This window comes from Cadophora gregata (assembly GCF_030347475.1).
Source record: "Cadophora gregata isolate MNR1 chromosome Unknown scaffold_11, whole genome shotgun sequence".
Classification (NCBI taxonomy): domain Eukaryota; kingdom Fungi; phylum Ascomycota; class Leotiomycetes; order Helotiales; family Ploettnerulaceae; genus Cadophora; species Cadophora gregata.
In genome coordinates this window covers 2,142,172-2,163,212 of record NW_026695934.1, presented here as the reverse complement: position 1 = coordinate 2,163,212, position 21,041 = coordinate 2,142,172, and the positions used below count along the sequence as shown (strand labels likewise).

The window sequence follows — 21,041 nt, the reverse complement described above, 5'->3', positions numbered from 1 at the left end:
GTAGCTTAGTTATAGTACCAGGATTGTGGTGGTCACAGGGGTTGCGCAGAAGAAGTCTGTTGGTGAGAATGGATCATCGGCGAGGGCTGGTAGGGAGGGTTTAACTGTTGTGACGTTGAGGTGGAGTGAGAATAAGTATACTAAGAAAGATCACGGATACAAGACATCGATTGTTCAACACGACGCGCTTTGATTAGAGTGTGGGGTGGGAGAAGAGAAGTCGTGTGGAGGAGAACGAGGAAATTAGGCGAGGTAGCTTTGTTTACGTTTTTCGGTTATACAAGCGCCCTTGGGGTTTCTTGATATTATGGGGGCTTGGCGGCAGGAGTTTATGGCTATAGAATACAATGAAGCAACTATATCATTAATGAAGTCATAGCCTATCTTGCATCCTTTTCCACATACTCCAGTCTCGGAGAGAATCAATGACAATGAAAATGTAGGCCCAACTCAAACCCCATTCAGTATATGCCTTTCAATTACGACCTATTTCTCTCGGCTGTTTTGCTTGCGCTCACAACAGTACGAGATACGCCATCCCTGAATCTCTCCTGTACCCATATCGGCAGGCCCCTTAATATTGATACCATAGTCAGGTTAGCCGGGATGATAATCTGTGCACCATAGCCACCGAATAACTGTTGAACAGCAGCATCAGCAACTGCCTCCGGAGACACTGTTTTACCTTCGAGCTTTCCACTCTCGATCAAATCTGCAATCAACGGAGTGCGGACCCGAGATGGATGTACAATGCTGGGCTTCTGTCAGCAGTACTCAATCACATGTATTGGAAGATTACATTGCCTGCCGACGTACCTGGTGCGCACAAGTGGTGCTTTGTACATAAGTCTCAGCTCCTGCGTCAAGCCCTCGTGAAAGGCAAGAGCGGCTGCTTTGGTGCAACAATAGTCAACGTTAGTGGCCTGCGTAGCGAATGAGGCCATGCTGGCAATAGTGACGATATGTCCATGATTGACTTTTACCATCGGCGGCAAAAGCTCGCGAACCAGAAGAAAATGGGCAATGATGTTGACAGCGAAGATCTTTCAAAGTGTAGCCCCATCCATACTTGTTATCCATACTTGTTATTTCCACTGGGTCACCAATTCCAGCATTGTTTATTAGTACCGTAGGATCACCATGGTCGGTGCGGATCTGCTTTACGACGTTGGTTATTTCTGCTGCAGATGTGCTGCTGGCTGAATCGACGGTCAGATACTTTTGAAGCTAAGGGTGGTGTCCTTTACCTGAGATTGACTTTGGAGGCATTATATCAAGGATGATAATCTTGTACACTCCCTTGGCTTGGAGCTGGGACACCATACAGGCACCGATACCACCAGATCCTCCCGTCACTACTACAATCTCTTTCTCCTTCCAGTCCCAGGTCTTATCCGTTACGCCGTTGTTCAGAGCTCGTCGTAACAGCCACCGATTGAGTCTGGATAGGGCACCGAGAGTAAATAATACCCTCAGTCCAATTTGAACTTTTCGAACTCTGAGAACTTCAGAACCCAGTGATATATGCTGGGAATAAAACGTCGTCATGGTTTATTTTTCAAAAGTAGTTGTCACAATAAAGAGACGACGTTCACGGATGGTGGCCCTAGAGCGCGTTGGATTGCACGAGAAGGATTTCTTTAGTCAACTGGATAGAGGAGGAACATCAGCAGTTTTAACGTATCGATCTCTGCATCAGTTTAACACTTTGTGGCAGCCTGAGATTACAGCAGTAATATAATCGGTGTGCAGCACATCTCACATAAATAAGTCGAGACCTGCATTCCGAGATGCGCCCGCCCCCGGTTCCGTGGCTACAGCAATTCCAAAATCAGTTCCGACATACATTCCGAGCAAATCCAGAGCCTCCCATGGGAAAGTTCCGGATTATATGGCAATATCATTCATACCACGGGGCAAAGATCAAATCCGTGCTAGAATCGATTTCCAGTTCAAAACCAGCATAATCAAACTTGCCAAGGACATATATGTATTTGGATTCATTAAGACATGTTTACTTCCAAATCCCTCATCAAGTATGTTTGCCTCGTTGCTCACTATTAGAGTGGCTACGCACGGGATTGTTAATAAAATGGATTTCGATATAGATTCTATACTTCGCATCATCGAGTTCATTTCAAACGCACAACGCTCTTGTAAGCCTTCCACGCCAAACCTCCAATCGCCCTCAAATAAAGCTCACCAAGCCTCGCTCTCTCACTAACCCAATCCCTAGAACCATCTAATATCTTCGACCCAATGACTCGCAAGCACCGTCAAGTCAACTTGTCATCCCAAATATCTCCCACGGCCGCTTCAACAAGTACACTCTCCCTCCTCCTCAACCCCTCGCAAAATTTCGAGAGGCCAGACATGCCCTTTGCCTTTGCCAGATCATCACCATAAAAACAACTTGCAAACTCTAATAGTGCAAATAGGAGAATCTGATATCCGCAGTCGTGATAGTAAACTCAGCCTCATTCTCGACAAAATAGCTTCAACACGACTCTTCCTCTCTGCGTGCTCGCCTTCGGCAGAGAGAGAGAGAGAGAGAGAGAGAGAGAGAGAGCGAGCCTCACATCATAAGTATAAAACCCCTCCTCCTCCACTTTACCCAGTATCGCCCTGCATCTCCCCATTGCCGCTTTCGAAATCTTCAGATCCTGCCTCTGCTAATGACTGAACATCGCACTGCCGTTCTGATTCCGGCAGCCAATTCGAAGAGTGTTGTGGCTTCGTCGACTAGGGCTATGTTTTCTCCCGTGCGGGACGGTTTTGAGGTGTTGTGGCTAGGAAGGGACGGATTGTCTCCGTTGATTGTGAGACTGAAAGGAGTACCTTAGAGGCGTTCGCGGGTGAGGTGAGGTCTTCGAGGTAAATTACTATGATAGATAAACAGTCGTAGACCATTTTTCCCATCGAGAACTGTCAGGCACAGCACACTAACCACATTTCAGCTTACACAATAGTAGGTGAGTGAGTCGTATTATCTATCTAGGTGCGAGAGAGGACGAAATTATCCGCAATTTGGCTAGTAAAGGCAATGAGATTATATGGCATAGGGAATGCAGGAGGGGGCCTTTTTGTGTAGGTGTAGGTGTAGATGGGTACACTGCTACAGGTCTTATATAAAGAGCTGCGGGGAGGGTATGTAGTGTGAAGTTCATTGTTGAGATAAATGTGAGTAAGGTTATGTAGCGACGTGAGCTCAACAAATAGTAACCTTGATATCCCTCCCTGCCTTCAGTCGAAGCAGCCTAGGGAGCGAGGCAGACGAGTCTGCGGCGAGAGAAGGAAATAGATGACGTGAAAAAGCAAATTGGTGGGGAAGTCGTGGGGCAAGAATGAATCGTAGTGGAGGTATGAATGGTTCAGGAAATTTGGCGAAGAGACCGTGGGAGAGATATTTGAGTCTGTACAATGTCTCCATATTTGTAGTCAGTCCAGGATTCCAATTTCAGAGGTGCTGTAAAGCCGGATACGGACCATTGACGTGTAAAGTTGTATGTATGCTGATCGTGATCAATTTCGAGGGAATAGCGGATTCTACTTGTAGAATGTTGCTGCATATCAAGGTTTCTGGTGGCATGAATCTGTATGAGCAGCTTTGAATATTATCACCTTTACCCGCCATGTCTCCCACGTACAAGTCAGTGAGTGCAAAAACAGGAATCCCTTCCAGTTCTATAACCGGGAGCCTCTAGATTATATCTCACACCTCCCTCCTCCTCCTCCAAACCAACAAGCCCTCATCCTTCCCCGCAAAACTCGGCACCGCAACCTTACAACTCAACTCCCACCCAGCCATCTCCTCCCTCTCAAAGAACTCCTCAGCAGTACAATCCCCAAAACCCGTAAACCGATTCGCATTCCTTGTTCCCACAAGCACAATCGTATCTCCCCGGTACGCGCGCACCACCCTCTCCGTAAACCTCCCTTTAGTAACCATATATACCAACAGGAGGACCCTACCCTTCCCACCGTCGTTCTGGCGGAGATACTCCACGCCGTCTGTGTGGATGGTGTCGTCGATCCACATGGTGCGGTACTCACTTTCCATGTTGTCGACTGCTGTGACGGTCAGGGCGAGGTTCATGCGGCGGAGCATGTATGTCCAGTATCCGTTTCCGCTGCCCATATCAATCACTCCCTCAGCAGCAGACTCTCGCGCCAGCTGGGAGATAATATACAGCGCTTCGTAGCTCGGCACCACACACCCGAAATGGTGATAAAACACCGGGAGGATAGGATGCGTATGTTTCGCATTAGCAGGACTCGCATACGACGGATCGGGGAGCGGTCCTAAGAAAGCGGTTTCCTGACAGGAGAGAGCCCATAGGTCGTAGTAAGGATTGATGTGGGTTTTTGATTTGGGGATTTGGAAGGGGCAGATTCGCTGGTGGGAGTGGAGGAGGTACTGGGCGACTGTGGCGCGGGGAGAGCCTTTCTTTGCGTTGGAGAGGAGGGAGGTGAGGGCTTTGGGGTGGGAGATTGTGGGGGAGAAGAGGGTGGTGTAGGCGGTTATGTCTGTGGGGGGGACCTTGGTTAGTTAATTATGGTAACCAGTGGTGGATAGTATAATGGGGACTGCTTACCTCTATTTGCTGTCCATGGGATTGATATTTATATTTTAGCTTGCCGGAGTCGATTTGGTCCTGGATCTGGCGCAATGTCATGGCGAAACCTTCTGCTCTGTAGACATAATCGTCTTGGTCTGGGAGGTTGAATGTATGGATGATAGTCTTGGAGAAGTCATTGTCAATTACTCCGCGCCAATTGGCGAATATCTCGTCTGGTGAAGGCATTGTGGTGGTGTTGATGGGGTGGGTTTGAATCTGAGAATAAAATGGATGATGGTGGTTGAAGTGGGGATTATTTACAGTGACGTAGAGTGCATGAACCCCGCCAAGTCAGGGGAGGGGCAAGCCAAGCTTACAGGAGTGTGGATCCCCTGCACGGCGCGAGATGTCGCTTATTGGCCAAGTACGCATTATTTACTTCTTTCCAATACGAGTATTTTGCTCTTCATCTGAGCATCACCTCAGAATAAATGATATTTTCCTTGCGGAACTTTAAATATCTCTTAGGCCCCCTCAAAGAGTTCCACTTTTTCCAATTTGAACTTGTCTATCCAGGCAGTTCTCATTAGCATTTGCCTACAATCATAAAAGAAAGTCGGACTGAAACCTGGATCTGATTAGCTAAGGTAGGTAATCTATTAACGATTGGTCCCAAATCACGTCTCGTACAAATTACTCGTAGTTGCATGATTTTGAGATCTTGTCAATCATGAGATGCATTATCAATCACTGGAAAATATCTGTAATAGGCTTGATACTGATGTTTTCATGATCTTACACCTCCCTCCCAGGGGGTTTCTCTACCTAATTCTTCACATCCCGCCTCGTTCGTCATCAAGTCAACTGCCAGTCTCTTACAAGAACAACGCAACAACCCCACCAGCAACAGCCAACGCACTCATCCCCAAAACACCCGCCCCATTACCAGAAACCACTGTCGGGGAGCTCGTGGATCCCGACCCAGTTCCAGTTCCCGTAGCGCTCGCCGTCGCACTACCACTCATACTCATCGTCGCGGTGGCAGTTCCCGATCCCGACGCCTTAGCAGGCTCCACCCCATCGGGCACACCATCACAAGTCGAGTTGGGGGCAATAGGACACTCCTTAGCAGAGCAGATAGACTGGAACTGAGCGCCCTGAGCAGGGATGACGGTTGTCTTTGGGGAGCAGCGGTAGCCGAAGAGGGAGTTGAGGGCTTTGCCGACGGGGGCGAGGTCGTCGGATGAGACGCCGAAGGAGAGTGCCGAGTCGGCGACTTGGGTAATGAAGTAGCCGAGTTCGTTGGGGTCGAGGTTCATGAATCTGTGAGAGGGGAGTGGGTGTGAGCAGGTGGGAGGGTGAGAGTGAAGTTGAGATTTGAGGGGAAGGAAGGAATGGGAAGGGGGGGTGTTGAGGTGACGTACTTGTGAACCTCATATTGCGAAACATCGCCTGCATAGGCTGGGTATCCAGACATCCCTTGCTGGGAGCACTGGAGGAGACTACCGAAGTACTCATACAAGTGAGTCAACAACATGCTAGAACCGCCTGTCAGTTTCACATTGTAACGCAACGCAATTACAAGAGAGGGAACGCACTATTGCAACGAGTTGGTTCCCTCGGCAGGCTTGTTCATCATCAACGGAGCAGCACCGCCATCATCGAGGAAGTTGACGGATACACCTGATGAGCCTCCTCGGTTGGTGGAGAGGAGACCGCCGTTGAAGTAGGGGAGGAGGTCTACTTCGACGCCGTTGTACATGCCCTTTGCGAGGATGCCGGCGACGGGTTTGCCGGTCTTGCTTTCGCTGTCTATGTGTCGTTAGTATTCCTGCACTGTAGTGTGGTTATAGGTGTGTGCTTACAGTTTCCAATAACGGCAGTGTTGACAACAGCTGTCAAGAGCTTGAGCTGGTTCTCGGCAGTGTTGTTCATGAACAGTGCGGTGGTGTACTTGTCGCAGAACGAGGTGGTGTTCTGAGCAGCGACGGTGCTGATGGCAGCCGCCAGGGCAAGAGACTTCATGTACATGATTTGATATCGATGTAGGAAAACGAAAGTGGTAGATTTGGTTTCCGTGTGATTGGAGAGTAAAAAGTCAACAGAGGAGCAGAGAGTAGGAAAGGGAGAAAGAAGTGTGTTTGGGGCAGCACAGCTCTTTATGGCAAAAGCAATGACAAAAACATAGCTTGATATGGAGGGACAGAGGGAGTAGGGTAGCAACGCTATGAGGAGAGCTAAGCAACCAATTCCGATCTCCCGTCTAGAAGCTACCAAGCGTGGAATAATAAGATTAGCTTTGCTACGAACGTGGTCTAAGGAGGACAGCGTCAACGCCAGTAGGAGGTAGGATGTGTCTTAGACCCTTCAAGTAAGATTGGAGGCTGTGGGGGAATGACCACACTTGCAGTTCATTGCAGCTCCCGAACGGTCTGTTCATGAACCCCGAGCTCCCCCAGCTTGCCCAGGCACCAGGCTTCAAAGTTCTCGTGCGCAGAAGAGAGGGGGGTGGTGGACCGGATATCAGAATCCCGAAGACAGGGAGCTGATCAAGATCAAGAACAAAGAAGATCTTACTTTGATCAACCAATTAGTGGCGATTAAATGCAAATCAACGTCGTATTGAAAGGGAAATCCCTTCTCTCCAAGCTTTTGTCAACTTCTGTCATCCGCGCGCTAGAAAAGCCAAAACACAGCTTGAGATCCCTTAGGCAGTTGACTTTTCGCGCCCTCTCACCAATAAATAAATTACCATTGTTCGGCCTCCACGGCAGTGGCCCCCGGAGGGCCAGCGGAGCGTCACCACTCCATACAGTAATAACATCCTGACTGACTGACTGATTGTGTACTTACCTACTCAATGACGCTCCGCTGGCCCTCCGGGGGCCACTGCCGTGGAGGCTGTCAGAGTAGAAACAGTTCAAAGAAGGAATGAAGAGGGGCGGCCGAGCCCAGACATAACAGCCCAGTCGAACCAAATAATCCCCCATCTCTCTCTCTCTCCATCGCCTTTCCTTCCCAAAGTCCCAAAGTCCATGGCCAGACCTGTCTTTCCGCTGCTGCCAATCTCGGAAATCCTCATATCCATCCCCCCTCTAAGCAGCCACCCACTGTAGTGCATTTGCATTTGCGCTGTGCATCCAGCCCGCCCGCCCGCGTAACCGCATTCGTCCAACCTGTTCCTCGCCCCTTACCCCAACCAAGGTCTCACGCCCCACCGTCCAGGAACGCGCCAGGCTAGACTTAGACATGGGATGTGAAATGAGGGGAGGGTGATTGGCTGCTTCTGGCCGGCAAGAGTCGTTACCGAGTGTTTGGGGAATGCTTAGCTTTGGGATGGAAGAGTGAGTGACATCAGTTGAGTAGTGCGGTGCGCTGATGTGTACTGTAAACATAGTTTGGGCGCGCCACTACTGTACTGGGTTGACGGGCAATAAGTGTTTCCCCTTTGGGACGTCGGAATGGGAGGATCCCGGGGACAAGCTTTGGGCGAGGCCGGTTTGGGGTGTAGTGCTGCGGTGCGCTGCGGTGGGGGAGCGGTAGTGCATATTAAGCGAGGGGGCTAGGCTAGGATGACAGCTTTGTAGGTATCGAGGGGGCCTGGGCGAGCTGGGGCTTTGTTTGGACTTTAGGCGGAAGTCAAGAGCTTTGCTTGGGGTCTTGGGTCTGGGATCGCTCTCGTTTTCCAAGGAGTTAACTGATCCTTCATGAATCTGTGCCCGATATTGTAGATCTACAGTACGCTGTCTGTAAGCTTCACTAAGTTACCGAGTACCACGAAGTGGCGAATTGACTGGGTTGGGCAGTGGTGAGACAAGCTAATGGGTGACAAGTCGGGAATCATTACATCCGAAGCACAGCGATAATTTTTTCCTTCCATCGGTCGTTGATTCTTGGTCATTGACTTTCTACGGTTGAGTTGTAGTGATGAAATTGAGTAGTAATAGACTCTCATCCCGGCAATGGGCAGGATTTTCAACTTGACTGGAAGCATCAGCTGGATTACGCTGGCGGGCATGATTCAATCTTTCATGGTATTACCACTGAGTCCTACATCTCAATCGTGGTTTTTTCTTTTCTTACAAAATCTAAGAAGCGCAAAGGGCAACGTACCTATGTCAATCCACAACAAAGCCGAGCCTTTACGTTTGTGATGGACATGTCAAGCATCCAACATCTCTTGTTACTCTTATCCGTAAGCGAACGCTCGAGATTTTCTATCTGCTGCTCAATATCATTTCTCAACATCACCGCATTTCCTCCCAAGCTATCTCCAGCCACGTCTCTAATGCCAATTTTCTGCCATACTACCATTTCTTTTCTGTTCTTTTCTTCTCAAGTTCCTCAATTTTATCATCCATTTCACAGATACCACGTCGCTTCTTACCTCCTCAACACCCTCACCCTCGCCCCTACCTCCTCTCTCACACCACAAACCACAAACCACAAACCACAACAGCAATCCAATCCCCACATCCCACCCCAACCCGACTCTCACCTATCACCACCACCACCACTTTCTCTTCATCCCAAACTCCCAAATCCTCACCCGCTTACACACACCCTTCCACATCCCCCTTATATACCTAAACACCCCCTGAATCCTCCACATACGACCACAGACTGGTGAGACCTGGGCATCCCGTCCGCTCTGCCATACATAAGCACCAGATCGGCAGATTAGTAGTTGGGTGGGTGACCACCAGCGAATACCTGCTGTTGTATGTTTTTTTTTGTCCCCTTCTTTTTGGGGTTTTTTTTTGTGAGAATTTGGGGTCTTGATTTCCACTTTTGTCCCTACCTAAGCGCGTCTAGCTGGCTTACAATGGAACGCTTGGGTTGTGGAAGAGTGCGAAAGCGGAAGTTGGAAGATAAGATACAACTAAGGGTTTGAGCCGCTGATACGTGTGATAGATATACATATGTGTGGCTGTGTGTTATTTTCTAGTATTACCTCTTTATGGGAGATACGGGATTAAATTCTACTATCCTCCGGCTCGCTCCGTCAGGTTCCGCCTGTATAAGCTCCTCTCGTAACCTCACCTCTAAACATTTCCTTCCTTCCTTCAGACGTACCTGTCACGTCCCTCCTCTACGTGCAGCATCTACAGGTCAACTGAACTCAAGGTCCTTCCGGGGGTGTGGTGGGCAGTGTGGTTATTTTGACCATAGTCAGATTCGTGGATGAATCTCGTGAGATCGGAATATATCTTGAACTGCTTAAGATGGTCGTCACAGACTCCCTGGCGGACAATGATACGTCATTGTTGCTATGATATGACCTTGAGAAGTATCTCCTAGAGCCTTCTGAACCTGAAACATCTCTCGCGTAAGCATCAGACTAGCCAGTGTTCGTTCGGATGCCACACAATGTTAGCTGTACCCTCAGCTTATTACCCAAACTTTTTGATTTTACGAAGCTTGATCTCGAAAATCGATGCTTTGATTCGCGTAACGGCCATCTGACTCGTATCTAATCGATGAAAATGTCTATTCCCCAACCGCACTCCTCCTCCACCAAATGCCCTCACAAACGGCGCATGTCCCCCTACTTCTCTACCATATGCACTCCCTGAACTGAACTTTCCTTTCGTTCTAGGAATTTCTCCTTCCGAGGAAGTGTGGCTGTGCCTAATATCGTCTCGCCGGCTTAGGTCTGCGTTATAGATCGTGAACTGCTCCTAGTAGACTTGATCGACGTTGACGCTACACTTTTTCACGACACGACGCAAGCTTGAACCAGAACTGTCACACTCAAAAGTCCCCTATCTAGCTGAATGGAGCAGTTCCGTTTTGATTAATCTAGCCTCAACGCATCCATGGATGTGATGAACTGCTCCTTTTTTGCAACTTAACGAGATCAAGGGATTTATGGTATCCAGCCTCCCTTTCGCTCATCTCAATGACCGGCTCCTGAGGGATAACCCTCTGCCACCTAGGCAGGTCTTAAGTGAAATTAATTGCGTATCAGTGTGACGTTCGTAAGCTCCATGTCATGTCGAGTAAGGCCGTGATGTTCACCTGCCTTCGTCTTAGTAAGCGTGGGTTCGAAGGACGCATACTTGTCGTTGAAGGGGAGATCAGCTTGGGTGAGGCAGTGTTTGGTAACTGTACCGACAACAGGTGATATTTTTGGTGTCCTGCCTCTTCTCTGGATGTATCTGTAGGCACTGAGCGAGCGGAAAACGTTACATGATTTCGTTGCTCTCAAACCACAGACTTGTATACATATTCATCCAGTACATTGAAAGAGCTTTAAGACATTCATAATTTCAAGAATGTGAATGTCGTACATAAGTGGAGCAGGCTTTCATTCAGTGAAGTGAACTCTCGATCAGGTGGAAGTAGCAAGTTATTGTATCAAAAGATGTATTCCAAAGAACGCTAGCCTTCTACTAAATGGCTGAGGGCATGCTATATATACATGATATGCTTACCAAGCATATCTACGTTAGACCCAGAACAAGCTCACAGAGCGACAGCGACTGTGTTCGACTGAGAATTAGATAGGATTATGCCTCCTATCTGCGACTGGCCCTCAGCCCCCAGACCATGGAGGCCAATACTGATAGTCGAGCAAGGTGGATAAACTGGACAGCTAGACCACCAAGGCACGCGGAAGTCACCCCCACAGCTCAAACCCCAAAAGATGGCATTCATTGCTACTACTACTCAGTCTTGTAACTACCACCCCAGGTATACATAGAGCAATACTTCCGTCCTTCAGGAATCCGATTTTCTCGTGGCGTGAATATCCTATCATCTTTCAATACAAATAACTTACCTGCCATCAATTGACTGACATACCAAGACTCACCCTGCCTCGTAGCATGGTAGACCAAGTGCTGAATCTCCAAGACTTGACCTTTATCTAACGGCTCCACGACGTTGAAGTCATAAAGAATCCAAGCCCTCACGTTGTTCTCCGAGTCGAAATCCGGGAGGAAGTGCATAGCATCATGGCATTTGTCTTGCAGGTCGTTGTTGAATGGCCAGCTGATAATCTGCTCGCAAAAGTCTGACCCGAGACGGTGGACTCTTTTTTCGGGTTCCCCTGGAATATCGGTCACGCAGACGCGGATAATGACGCGAAGAGGTTCGGTATCTATTGAGACGGAGGAATTCATGAGGTGGAGAAGCGAGTTGGCAGGAGCGACTTGTGCCTGAATCTGCTCTAAATATAGAACCCCCTAGCGTGTCTACGAAGGCTAGGTGTACGATTCGTGCCTCGGCCCGAGCCGACTGTGAGGGACGACGAGCAATAACAAGGACAGGCGACGCCAGGCAACAATAGGAAATACCAGAAATTAGAGACACTACTAAGCAATGGTGGAAATATCAGGTAATTCAAATAACAGGAGACACCACGCGCCGATGGGGCATCTTGTGCACCAGCAAACCGAAGCAAGGCGCATGATTGGTAAGACGATAACCTAAGTCAGGTCAGGACTGTCCTGAGTGCAGAGGAGCATCTCCGCCAGAGACACCCTAAGATGCCTTCAGCATCGTTAATACATCTCAAAATCAATGATTCACTTGCTTCTTTGTACATCCCGTTTGCTTGTTGTACCTGTGCTAGACCCTCTAGAGCTGAAATACCTGTACTTGTGATATTCCGATCGAGCTAATTTGGCTGTCCCACATTCGTGAGGAATGCGGCCCACCGCTCAACCGTCATAAATACCAATGCAACGCGTCCATGTATTGCCGAAACAGAAACTCAATTAACAGTTCCAATGTTGGTCAAATCTGTTCTATTTCCCAGCATAGATGCCGCAACAGCACTTAGAAACGAGCGACATGCTGCAGTCCAGACAACAAAAACCAAATGAGTGTGCAGAACAAACAAAAATACAGTTCAAGCACATATGTCAAGCAGAACATGCTCCGCAGTATGTCGATAAAGCCGAGCTAACAAGCTCACTCTCAGACTGTGCCCACACCCCGGCACTGGGGGCAAATGTCCGCCTGCGTTCCTTTCCCCTGACATAAATCGCAGCCTGTTCCCCTTCCGTTGCAATCGATACAGTTGCTGCTCACCAGCCCACTTCCATAGCAGTTCGGGCAGGAAGCCATTGTTTCTAACTAAATTACATTACTTATGGTGCTGCGGAATCCGCATCAGCGGCCGGTATATGACTTACCGGGACTTGATGGAACTGAGAATTTTTAGGATATTTCTGTTGGAATGGATGGATGGATCGAGGAAATGTCTGCGAACTAGGAGTACTATTTAAGTATCCAGAATTAGACAGAAAAATGAAGAAGTACAGGAGCATGCTTACGGCTTCTAGATGGAGGATATCGATCAAAATATGATTGGGGCTACTCTGTTCAACAGATGTAGGATGTGCTGAGTGGCTCGAAGTTGACACTGATCGTGCGTGTCTGATGAGACAAGAGAATTCGGGTTTGTGGTAAGATAGATTGCTATGCGTAGAAATCCTGTTGAGTGAGAATGGACACGACTTATATAGTTTTCCTCCCCCTATGAAACCACTGGCCACGAGGTTTTGGAAGCCTTATAATTATTGGCTTTTACAGGGCAGCTCAACTTACTCATACACTATAAGAATTCCTTGACTCAAGGGAAAGACGCTAAATCAAGATAGTGTGGGGACTTGAAGTGTAAAAGTAGAGTTATATAGGCCTTAAGCTACACGGGCCTCGAGGTACACGGGCCTCGAGGTATACGAGCCTCGAGGTACATGAGTCTCGAGGTACACGAGCCTTAAAGTACACGAGTTTTGAGAAAAGTAAGCTAGCTAGTATATACACTCTAATCTTTTCTTATCTGCCTTCTTTTCTTATCTGCTTTCTCTTCTCCCTTTATAGTCTTTCTCCTTTCGTAGTCCCCTTCCTTCGTAGTCCCTTTCGTAGTCCCCTTCCTTCGTAGTGCCCTTCATTTTATAGTCTTTCTTTATAGTCTCTCTGTTTTCGTAGTTTCTCTCTTTTCGTAGTTTCTCTCTTTTCGTAGTTTCTCTCTTTTCGTAGTCTCACAGCTTTACCGGAGAAAAAGAGTTTCTGATCCCACGATTACTCCAAGTCCTCGTATGATTTATACCTTAGCATTCGCTTCTCAACCACTCAGCGTGAGTCCAGATGTGTGCCACCTTGCAATAGCTAATCGTTCTTTACAGGGCTTATTTTAAGAGTTCGTGGCCAGTGGCTACGAGGTGGTTTCTTAGGGTCCGAGAAATCCCACCTTTCTAACATATTTTCATACATCGCATGTTTTACTTCTCCTCTGGAATGGATTGCATGGCCTGCTAACCTACTAGGCATCCTGCGTTTCCCAACAATCTAACCACCAATTCCAGCATTCAGTCGTCATATTCGATGGCGCGCGGGTATTTGATACAAGTTAACGCCGGATAGTGTAAAGATATCGGGAATTCGACGATGTTGATACTATCTTCGGTATCGCAGCGGCCGCCCGGGGGCGTGGCCTGTTCTTTTCACTCCCTTCCGAATCCACCCTTGGACGAGCGTGTGTTGCATTTTGGGAACTGGACAAAGCTGATACTAATCACGGTATGATAGCCGCTGACCTCAGGCCCGGCCGTCCTCTTTCACTTCGTTCCGAGCCTAATCCTTGGATGAAACTCTATTGTCTATTGTATGTTGGATACCACCGGAGATGAGCTGATAAGTCTCCCGCTCGAATCAGCGAAAACTAGACAAAATCAGATGATCGATGTCACTGACCTAAATCATGCTAGTGCTGCCACGCGTGTGACGGTGTGGGCTCTTCTGGTGAGCAGACGGGCAGATATCATCTCTGGCTGGTTGCGACCACAATCCGCATCTTAGCTGCATACCCTTGGTTGTACGGGTTGTGAAAGGAAATAAAATGAGGAAGAAGGCTAAGCCTTGGGGAGAGGGTTGAGTTCAGGTCGGTCCACTCTGGCGCTTACGGTCACGAGGGGTACATCAGCTATTTGACCTCTGCTTTCCTTAGCATAAGTTTTATCATTTCCATTGTCATGATAATCATGACCACCGACTAGAACGGCATCTAACTCCAAACTAGAATAAGGTCAAATGAGGACTGTAGAGATTTTGACGTTGCTTTATGACTCTTTCGAAGAAGTTATGTGGTGTTGAGGCTGAAGGTTATGCAGGTCTCTCTTTCTGATTCGAGGTGGGCGAAGATGTCAGACCAGCGCCAAGGGTTGAATTGTCTGTATGGCACATGATTGCAACCCTTCTCCATGGGATCAGCCCAGTAGTCTTCTGTGTCTACAGGACCAAAGGCTTGGGTTTGACTGACGAGTGTGCGATTGTCGAGGATGAGGATTTCGAGGGTGGTGAGAGAGAGCATATCCAGTTGACTTGCCAGTCGTGGGTGAAAGAATGGTTGCCGAGCTCGAGCTCTTTGAGATTGGGAGAATGGATGGAACGGAAGTCACATTTGGGTATGTAGCCAGAATCAATCGCAGTGAAGTGTGAGGCTTATGAGGATCTGCTGTGCTAGTTAGAGCCAGATAGAGGGCAGCTCGTCGAAAAAGTTGTAGAGTTCGGGGAAGTGCCGAGAGTTTTCTTGGGCGGAGTGTTCGTATCCTTTAATGATCTTGAGGCGGAGCTCAGTGATGCGCTGTAACACTGACCAGAAACTTGGTGATGAGACGATACTTTTCTCGTTGCAGTTCTGGAGGTTTTGGAGTGAGAGAGACCGTAGGTTGATGACTGGTTGTTCGGGATCGTACAACATGTCGAATAATGCTGACAGTACCTGATTTCGAAATTTGACACCATCTTCATGCATATTTGTGTAGTTTTCGCTAGGTACCTCCACAGCGCAGGCTCCAGAGAATTGGACCGCTGCACAACGAAGGTTGGGAAGCTGGTTGATAAACAGGAGCGCCTGGTTATAGTTTTGTGACAACGTGGATGACTTTAAATCACGACCCTCTCTCTCGAAATTCTTGTTTTGATTCAGAGAGGTGGTGAGCTTGATATTGTTAACTTCCTTCGCAAGGTTGGGAGATGCCGGAACAGCCCAGAAGTTATTGATACCATTTTCAAGAGGCGTCACGTGAACGTGAGAGAGCAGCTGTCGGGTGGTTGTTTTGCAGAAAGAGGTGCTCGTAAGGCGGAGATTTTGAACGTATGTCATCGGCGTATGAGACATGATTATATCCTTCAGCTCGATGGAAAGGGTCTCCATGGTGCGTGCCGAGCTGGGCTAGGTACCTAGGTAGGTAGGTACAACGAAAATCTGGGGATCCAGCGAGTGGCCAGACCAGTATGAAGATGATGGATGAAATTTGATGCAGCGACCAACAACTAAAATAACGTACGTTAACAAACCAGTTCCACGGCAGCCCATAGCAACAGCCTTTTATTTCTTCCAACATCTCATCCTCGCAGCAGCTTTACACGTGATCTGCCTGCCGCTCTCCGCACTTGGCACTACATGGGGCTTCGAATGCTTAAGCATTTTCAACGTCGTTCAACTCTTGGATCTCGTTTTGAGTTGTGTAGCGGTCCCTGGAAACCAACAATACTGAAGCATAACCATAACACACATCCTGTAGAAAATGGAAAGATCGCGGCTTTGCGATATCCCACGCCAAGCACTGTCGAGTCTCGACCCACCGCTGGATGGCCACGGGCCCCCGACGTGGCTTTTGCATACCTAGGTACGACTCCAACACCTCATGCACGTAACACAAAGTCATCACAACTCAAAGTGCTCATGCTGTGTTGTCTCGACAACTGTCCTGCATTGATAGGACAGGCAGGACGGAGAATTAATGCACTGGCATATGGTTCGTGAACTCGGCATCGACGAGATGCGTTGTACTGCACATCGCCAGCATCCTGACTGCCCGATACCACTTCTGCCGGATCCTCGGGCAGCTGAGAAACTTTCTCACTCGCCAGCTGACTCGAGAAAAGATGCTGGCGATCACGAAATCATCATTCAATGATCTTCGCCAGTGGGGCCCTTCGCTTGAAGGGTCCATAGGGGATGCACTGGTTGTGTATAAAAGTCCGGATTGGGTGGTCGTCAACACCCGACGATGCAAAATTTCGCGGATAAACTGGCGGCCCGACCCATCAACAACCACGCCTAACCTCCATCGACGTTTCCCCCCACAACACCCTCACCGACTCTCTCTTCCGCGAAATGAGATTTTCCCTAAAAAGAAGACTTCATCACACACAGGATCTCACTTCATTACGCACAACGCATAAAATTTGTGTTCTCTCTGCATGAGGTGTGAACAGGCTAGGGTGGGTACTGCAACCATAAGAACCTGCAGATTTTTCCTTCTTTGTCCCCCTTCTCCTTCTTCCACCACATATTAAGACGCATGTCTTCGCTATTGACCCTCTTCTACATCCTCCTAGCATCATCCCTCACCGTGATGTCTTCCTCCTCCGTACTCTCACGCCTAAGGGCAAGACTCTCTAGCCAACCCCAGCTTCTGGAAGCTCCAAAGTCCAGTACTACCGAGCAGGCACAGGACCGAGATGCTCTCCAGAAGTCGATATCAGAAGCTGTAGCTGCAGCCCTCAATAACGAGGAGTTCACCAAAGCTGTTGCAAGCCACCTGGCTATTCAACTTCAACCATCCCTCAAGGCCGCATTAGATATCTCTGCCGTCGAGTCGAAACTCCTGGCATCTAATGAGCAACTCTCCCAACGTATCAACGACACAAACACACAGACCTCCTCCAAGATCACCGAGCTGTCTTCCCTCGTCAATGCAACCAACACCACAACCACCGATAGACTCTCTGCACTGAATGGAGCTGTCACAAAGATCACCGACTCGCTGGTGGAGCTAGGAAGCAATATCAAGGTTGTCCAGGAACAAGTTGCATCTCCGGATACTACCCTGTTGGCCACACAAGGACAGAAGCTGGATACCATATCAGTCGCATTGGAGTCTCTACCTGCGCAACTGCAGAAGCTCGATGCTATCACCGCTGAGCTGGATGTTATCAAGGAGAATGCCGAGAGTGTTGCATCATTGAAGGCCATCTCTACTGAACTTGCGTCAGTCAAGACTGATATTGAGGCTAGCACTAGCACTGGATTCGCAGGATTGAACACCCAAGTTGGAACTGTCATCGCCGCCATCGAATCTCAAAACTCTACCCTGTCAGAAATCAAGGCTGCCGACTCTACTCCTGCCGTCGCTGCACTGGAATCTCAAATCGTCGCTCTATCATCTGCAGTTTCTGAGCTCAAGAACTCTGACGCTACCCCAGAAATCCTCGCCGCTGTCAAGTCTTCAAACGAGTCACATGCTTCCCACGCCAAGGCATTGGCAGACATCCCAACTTCCATCAGCGAGATCAAGACCGTTGTTTCCACCCCAGCTGCTCTTCCAGAAAAGGTTGACCTTTCATCTTTGGAGACCTCGATCCAGAGCCTTGCCGCTACTGTTTCTGAGATCAAGACTGCTGTTGAGACCCCTGCACCCGCCGCTGAAAAGACGGACCTCACTCCACTTCAAGCTTCTGTAGACAAGCTCGTCTCGACTCTTGATGGACACACTGGCACTCTGGGCGAAATCAAGTCTGTTGTTGCTGTTCCTGCTCCAGTATCCGAGAAGGCCGATCTCTCTGGACTTGAGTCTTCAGTTGAGAAGCTTTCTGCCAGTCTTGCTGAGATTAAGGCCGCAGTGGAGAAGGAATCTCCAGCAGCTGAGAAGGTCGACCTTTCACCATTGACCTCTACCCTTGACGCACATACCACTCACTTGTCAGAGATCAAGTCCGTGATTTCCGCGCCACCTGCTGCTGCTGAGAAGACCGACTTATCTGCTTTGGAGGCCTCTGTCGAGAAGTTGTCAGCTTCTCTCGCTGAAATCAAGGCTGTCGTCGAGAAGGAGGCTCCAGCTGCAGAGAAGGTCGACTTCTCTCCTCTAGTCTCCACTCTGGATACCCACACTGCTCACTTGACTGAGATTAAGGGTCTTGTCGCTACACCCGCCGTAGCTCCAGTCGTTGAGAAGACAGATCTTTCTTCGCTCGAGTCATCAGTGGAGAAGCTGTCCGCAACCCTCGAGTCTCACACAGGCCACCTCACCGATATCAAGAGTGCGGTTGCTGTCCCAGCTCCAACTAGTGAGAAGGTTGATTTGTCTGGCGTCGAGAGCTCGATCCAGAAGCTCCAAGCCCTTGTCGAGGCTTTGCCAACCAGTACCAAGAACGACGAGATTCTTTCTTCCGTTACTTCCATCAAGGCAGCGGTCGACGGTATCCCAGCTCCTGTTGCCGGACAAGTTGTCAAGGATGACGAGATCCTGTCATCGGTCGCTGCTGTCAAGGCTTTGATTGAAGGTCTTCCAGCTCCATCTGCTCCTGTTGCGGGCAAGGACGAGGAAATTCTCGCCGCGGTTGCATCTGTTCAGGATGCTATCAAAGCTCTTCCAGCACCAGTTGCTCAAACTCCAGGAAAGGATGATGAGATCCTCACTTCCATTGCATCCGTCGAGTCGCTCGTCAAGGCCCTCCCTGCACCAATCGCTCCAAAGGATATCAAGGACGACGAGATTCTGGCATCCATCGCCTCTGTCTCCACCCTCGTCAAAGCCATCCCTACCACTTCACCAGCCGACAAGTCTAAGGAAATCATTACCGAGATCAAGTCCGTCAAGTCCGTTGCAGAGGAGACCAAGAAGGAAGCTGCTGCACTCACCACTATTATTAGTTCTGGTCTTGATAAGGAGATTTTGAGCGAGGTGAAGATTGTCAAGGGCTTGGTGGAGAAGCAGAAGACTGCTGGTGTGAGCGTGGCAGAGGTTGGCAGTAACGATAAGGGTGTGCTAGTGAAGGAGAGTGCGAACGGCAATGGAGTAAAGGTTGATGCCGTGGAGATTGAGCCGGAGGCCTAGATTTCTTCGTATCAACCTCGATTGCTTACGAAGTGAACTGGACTTCAATTATCAGGGGAGGAACTGTACCATGATGGTGGTGGATGTAATGGACTTGAACTTGAGCTAGGAATGATTCGAGAAGCGCTTGCTACGTTGTGCATGGGGATGAGGTAAGGGGAGAGAGGAAGATTGTATTGTTTGTATTTTTCAGCGTACTTGCTTACTTTGCCTGTTTTGTTCTATACCCTTTGCTTCGAGGCCAGCCCGCTCGCTGGCTTGGTCGAGAGCTATGCTTAGATAGAAGGTCTTCTGCTTCTCTCTTCTCTTGAAGATGAGGGAGGAATGGAATTTAAAATGTCATTCGTTGATTACTCTAACTTGTTGGAAGGAGTCAGATTTGTGATGTGAATGGTGACGGTGTCACGTGCTACGGGCAAGTAAGGTATCGTCACTCCATGCATACCTTAAAGGAAAAGGCAGGTTCCGACCCACTGTAGGAGGGGCACTTTCCTAGAATAATAATCAAATCACTGTTACAAAATTCTGGTAACTGCCAATTGACAGTCAATTGATAGTGATAAGAAATTCTTAGTAGTTAAGAGGTCGTTATTTCAGGAAAGTGCCCCTCCCACAGTAGGCCGGAACCTGCTTTTCCCTTTAAGGTAGTACACGAGTCGTAGAAACAAAGTGAATGTCAGTAGATAAAAATGGTGAGAGTGAAGTTTTATAAGGTCAAGTAAAGTTGATGCCCTGAAGTAATAGGCATAGTAGACTTGTGCTTGTTGAATCTCGCTGTCGCAGTTTGGTGAACGATCCGCTCGCGGACACATTCATAACTGTATAGTGGAAAAGAGATATATTTCCCGTAGTATGTAGAAATTTCAATGAAGACCGAGCGCCATACTTCTTGATATAAAAAGTTTCGGGAATCAGGTAGAAGAGAGACATAATTCGCATACGGTCCTGACAGGGAGATTTTCTCGCAACTATGCCCATTTCTTTTGGCTGAAATCAATAACCTGTGGTGGTGGGTGACATTCGCAGAAACTTGCGGCATTCATTGTCTTGTGATTTGAAGGGTATATATATCTAGCTGTGGGCCACTGAGTGGCAGTGAGTGCTGGCTGGTCTGACTGACTGAGAGTAGCACAATACTGGAGATAGAAACTGGCGGCGTGGTGGTTGTTCTGTGGGCCATGCTGGCTTGTGGCTAGCTCTGGGGTTGCTGAGGTGGTGTTGTTCCTAGGGACGTGAGTAAAGGTTTGGATTTGGGAAATCTACATACACACATACATATATATATATATATATATATATATATATATATATATACACATATATACACATATGTCTGGAGTTTCTTCGCTTATCCAGATGTTCTATTCCTGAGTTGGATGCCTTGCCCAAAATATTCGGTTGATCGAAGGAGATGCTGGACAATGGGTTGTAAACAACTTCCCTCTGTAAGGAAGCATGTGCTTACAACTGAATTCCTTTGGGAAAATCCATTGTACGTCGGTCTCGGTACAATGTCTATCATATGCTATTCAAATAACTCGTGATGGAGGTCCGTCGAGGAGTTCTCTGAGTTCTTTGCGATATATCTCCTCCCATTCGTCCAGTATCTCCAACTGTTCCCGAA

General features: G+C 48.4%; 6 protein-coding genes across 6 annotated transcripts; 1 reads left to right on the top strand and 5 right to left on the bottom strand.

The window, feature by feature from the left end:
• Positions 1-479: 479 nt before the first annotated feature.
• Positions 480-1,548, bottom strand: ONS95_002820 (uncharacterized protein; the record flags this gene model as incomplete). The annotated part of the gene is made up of 4 exons (XM_058496100.1): positions 480-753; positions 817-889; positions 984-1,199; positions 1,248-1,548. 4 exons carry the CDS (start codon positions 1,546-1,548, stop codon positions 480-482), a joined length of 864 nt encoding a protein of 287 aa, XP_058354830.1.
• Positions 1,549-3,161: 1,613 nt separating this feature from the next.
• On the bottom strand, positions 3,162-4,848 carry ONS95_002819 (uncharacterized protein). Its single transcript, XM_058496099.1, has 2 exons — positions 4,596-4,848; positions 3,162-4,540 (listed from the first exon to the last, which is right to left on the bottom strand). The coding sequence occupies exons 1-2, from the start codon at positions 4,803-4,805 to the stop codon at positions 3,713-3,715; spliced, it is 1,038 nt and encodes a 345-aa protein (XP_058354829.1). The 5' UTR covers positions 4,806-4,848; the 3' UTR covers positions 3,162-3,712.
• A 443-nt stretch (positions 4,849-5,291) lies between these two features.
• On the bottom strand, positions 5,292-6,662 carry ONS95_002818 (uncharacterized protein). Its single transcript, XM_058496098.1, has 4 exons — positions 6,425-6,662; positions 6,158-6,371; positions 5,984-6,097; positions 5,292-5,882 (listed from the first exon to the last, which is right to left on the bottom strand). Exons 1-4 carry the CDS (start codon positions 6,588-6,590, stop codon positions 5,435-5,437), a joined length of 942 nt encoding a protein of 313 aa, XP_058354828.1. The 5' UTR covers positions 6,591-6,662; the 3' UTR covers positions 5,292-5,434.
• A 4,258-nt stretch (positions 6,663-10,920) lies between these two features.
• ONS95_002817 (uncharacterized protein) lies at positions 10,921-11,799 on the bottom strand. The gene has a single exon (XM_058496097.1). It carries the CDS (start codon positions 11,684-11,686, stop codon positions 11,228-11,230), a length of 459 nt encoding a protein of 152 aa, XP_058354827.1. The 5' UTR covers positions 11,687-11,799; the 3' UTR covers positions 10,921-11,227.
• A 1,732-nt stretch (positions 11,800-13,531) lies between these two features.
• ONS95_002815 (uncharacterized protein) lies at positions 13,532-20,019 on the top strand. Its single transcript, XM_058496095.1, has 3 exons — positions 13,532-14,178; positions 14,282-14,977; positions 15,037-20,019. The coding sequence occupies exon 3, from the start codon at positions 16,883-16,885 to the stop codon at positions 19,415-19,417; it is 2,535 nt and encodes an 844-aa protein (XP_058354825.1). The 5' UTR covers positions 13,532-14,178; positions 14,282-14,977; positions 15,037-16,882; the 3' UTR covers positions 19,418-20,019.
• On the bottom strand, positions 15,037-15,729 carry ONS95_002816 (uncharacterized protein; the record flags this gene model as incomplete). The annotated part of the gene is made up of 1 exon (XM_058496096.1): positions 15,037-15,729. The coding sequence occupies one exon, from the start codon at positions 15,727-15,729 to the stop codon at positions 15,037-15,039; it is 693 nt and encodes a 230-aa protein (XP_058354826.1).
• Positions 20,020-21,041: the final 1,022 nt, after the last annotated feature.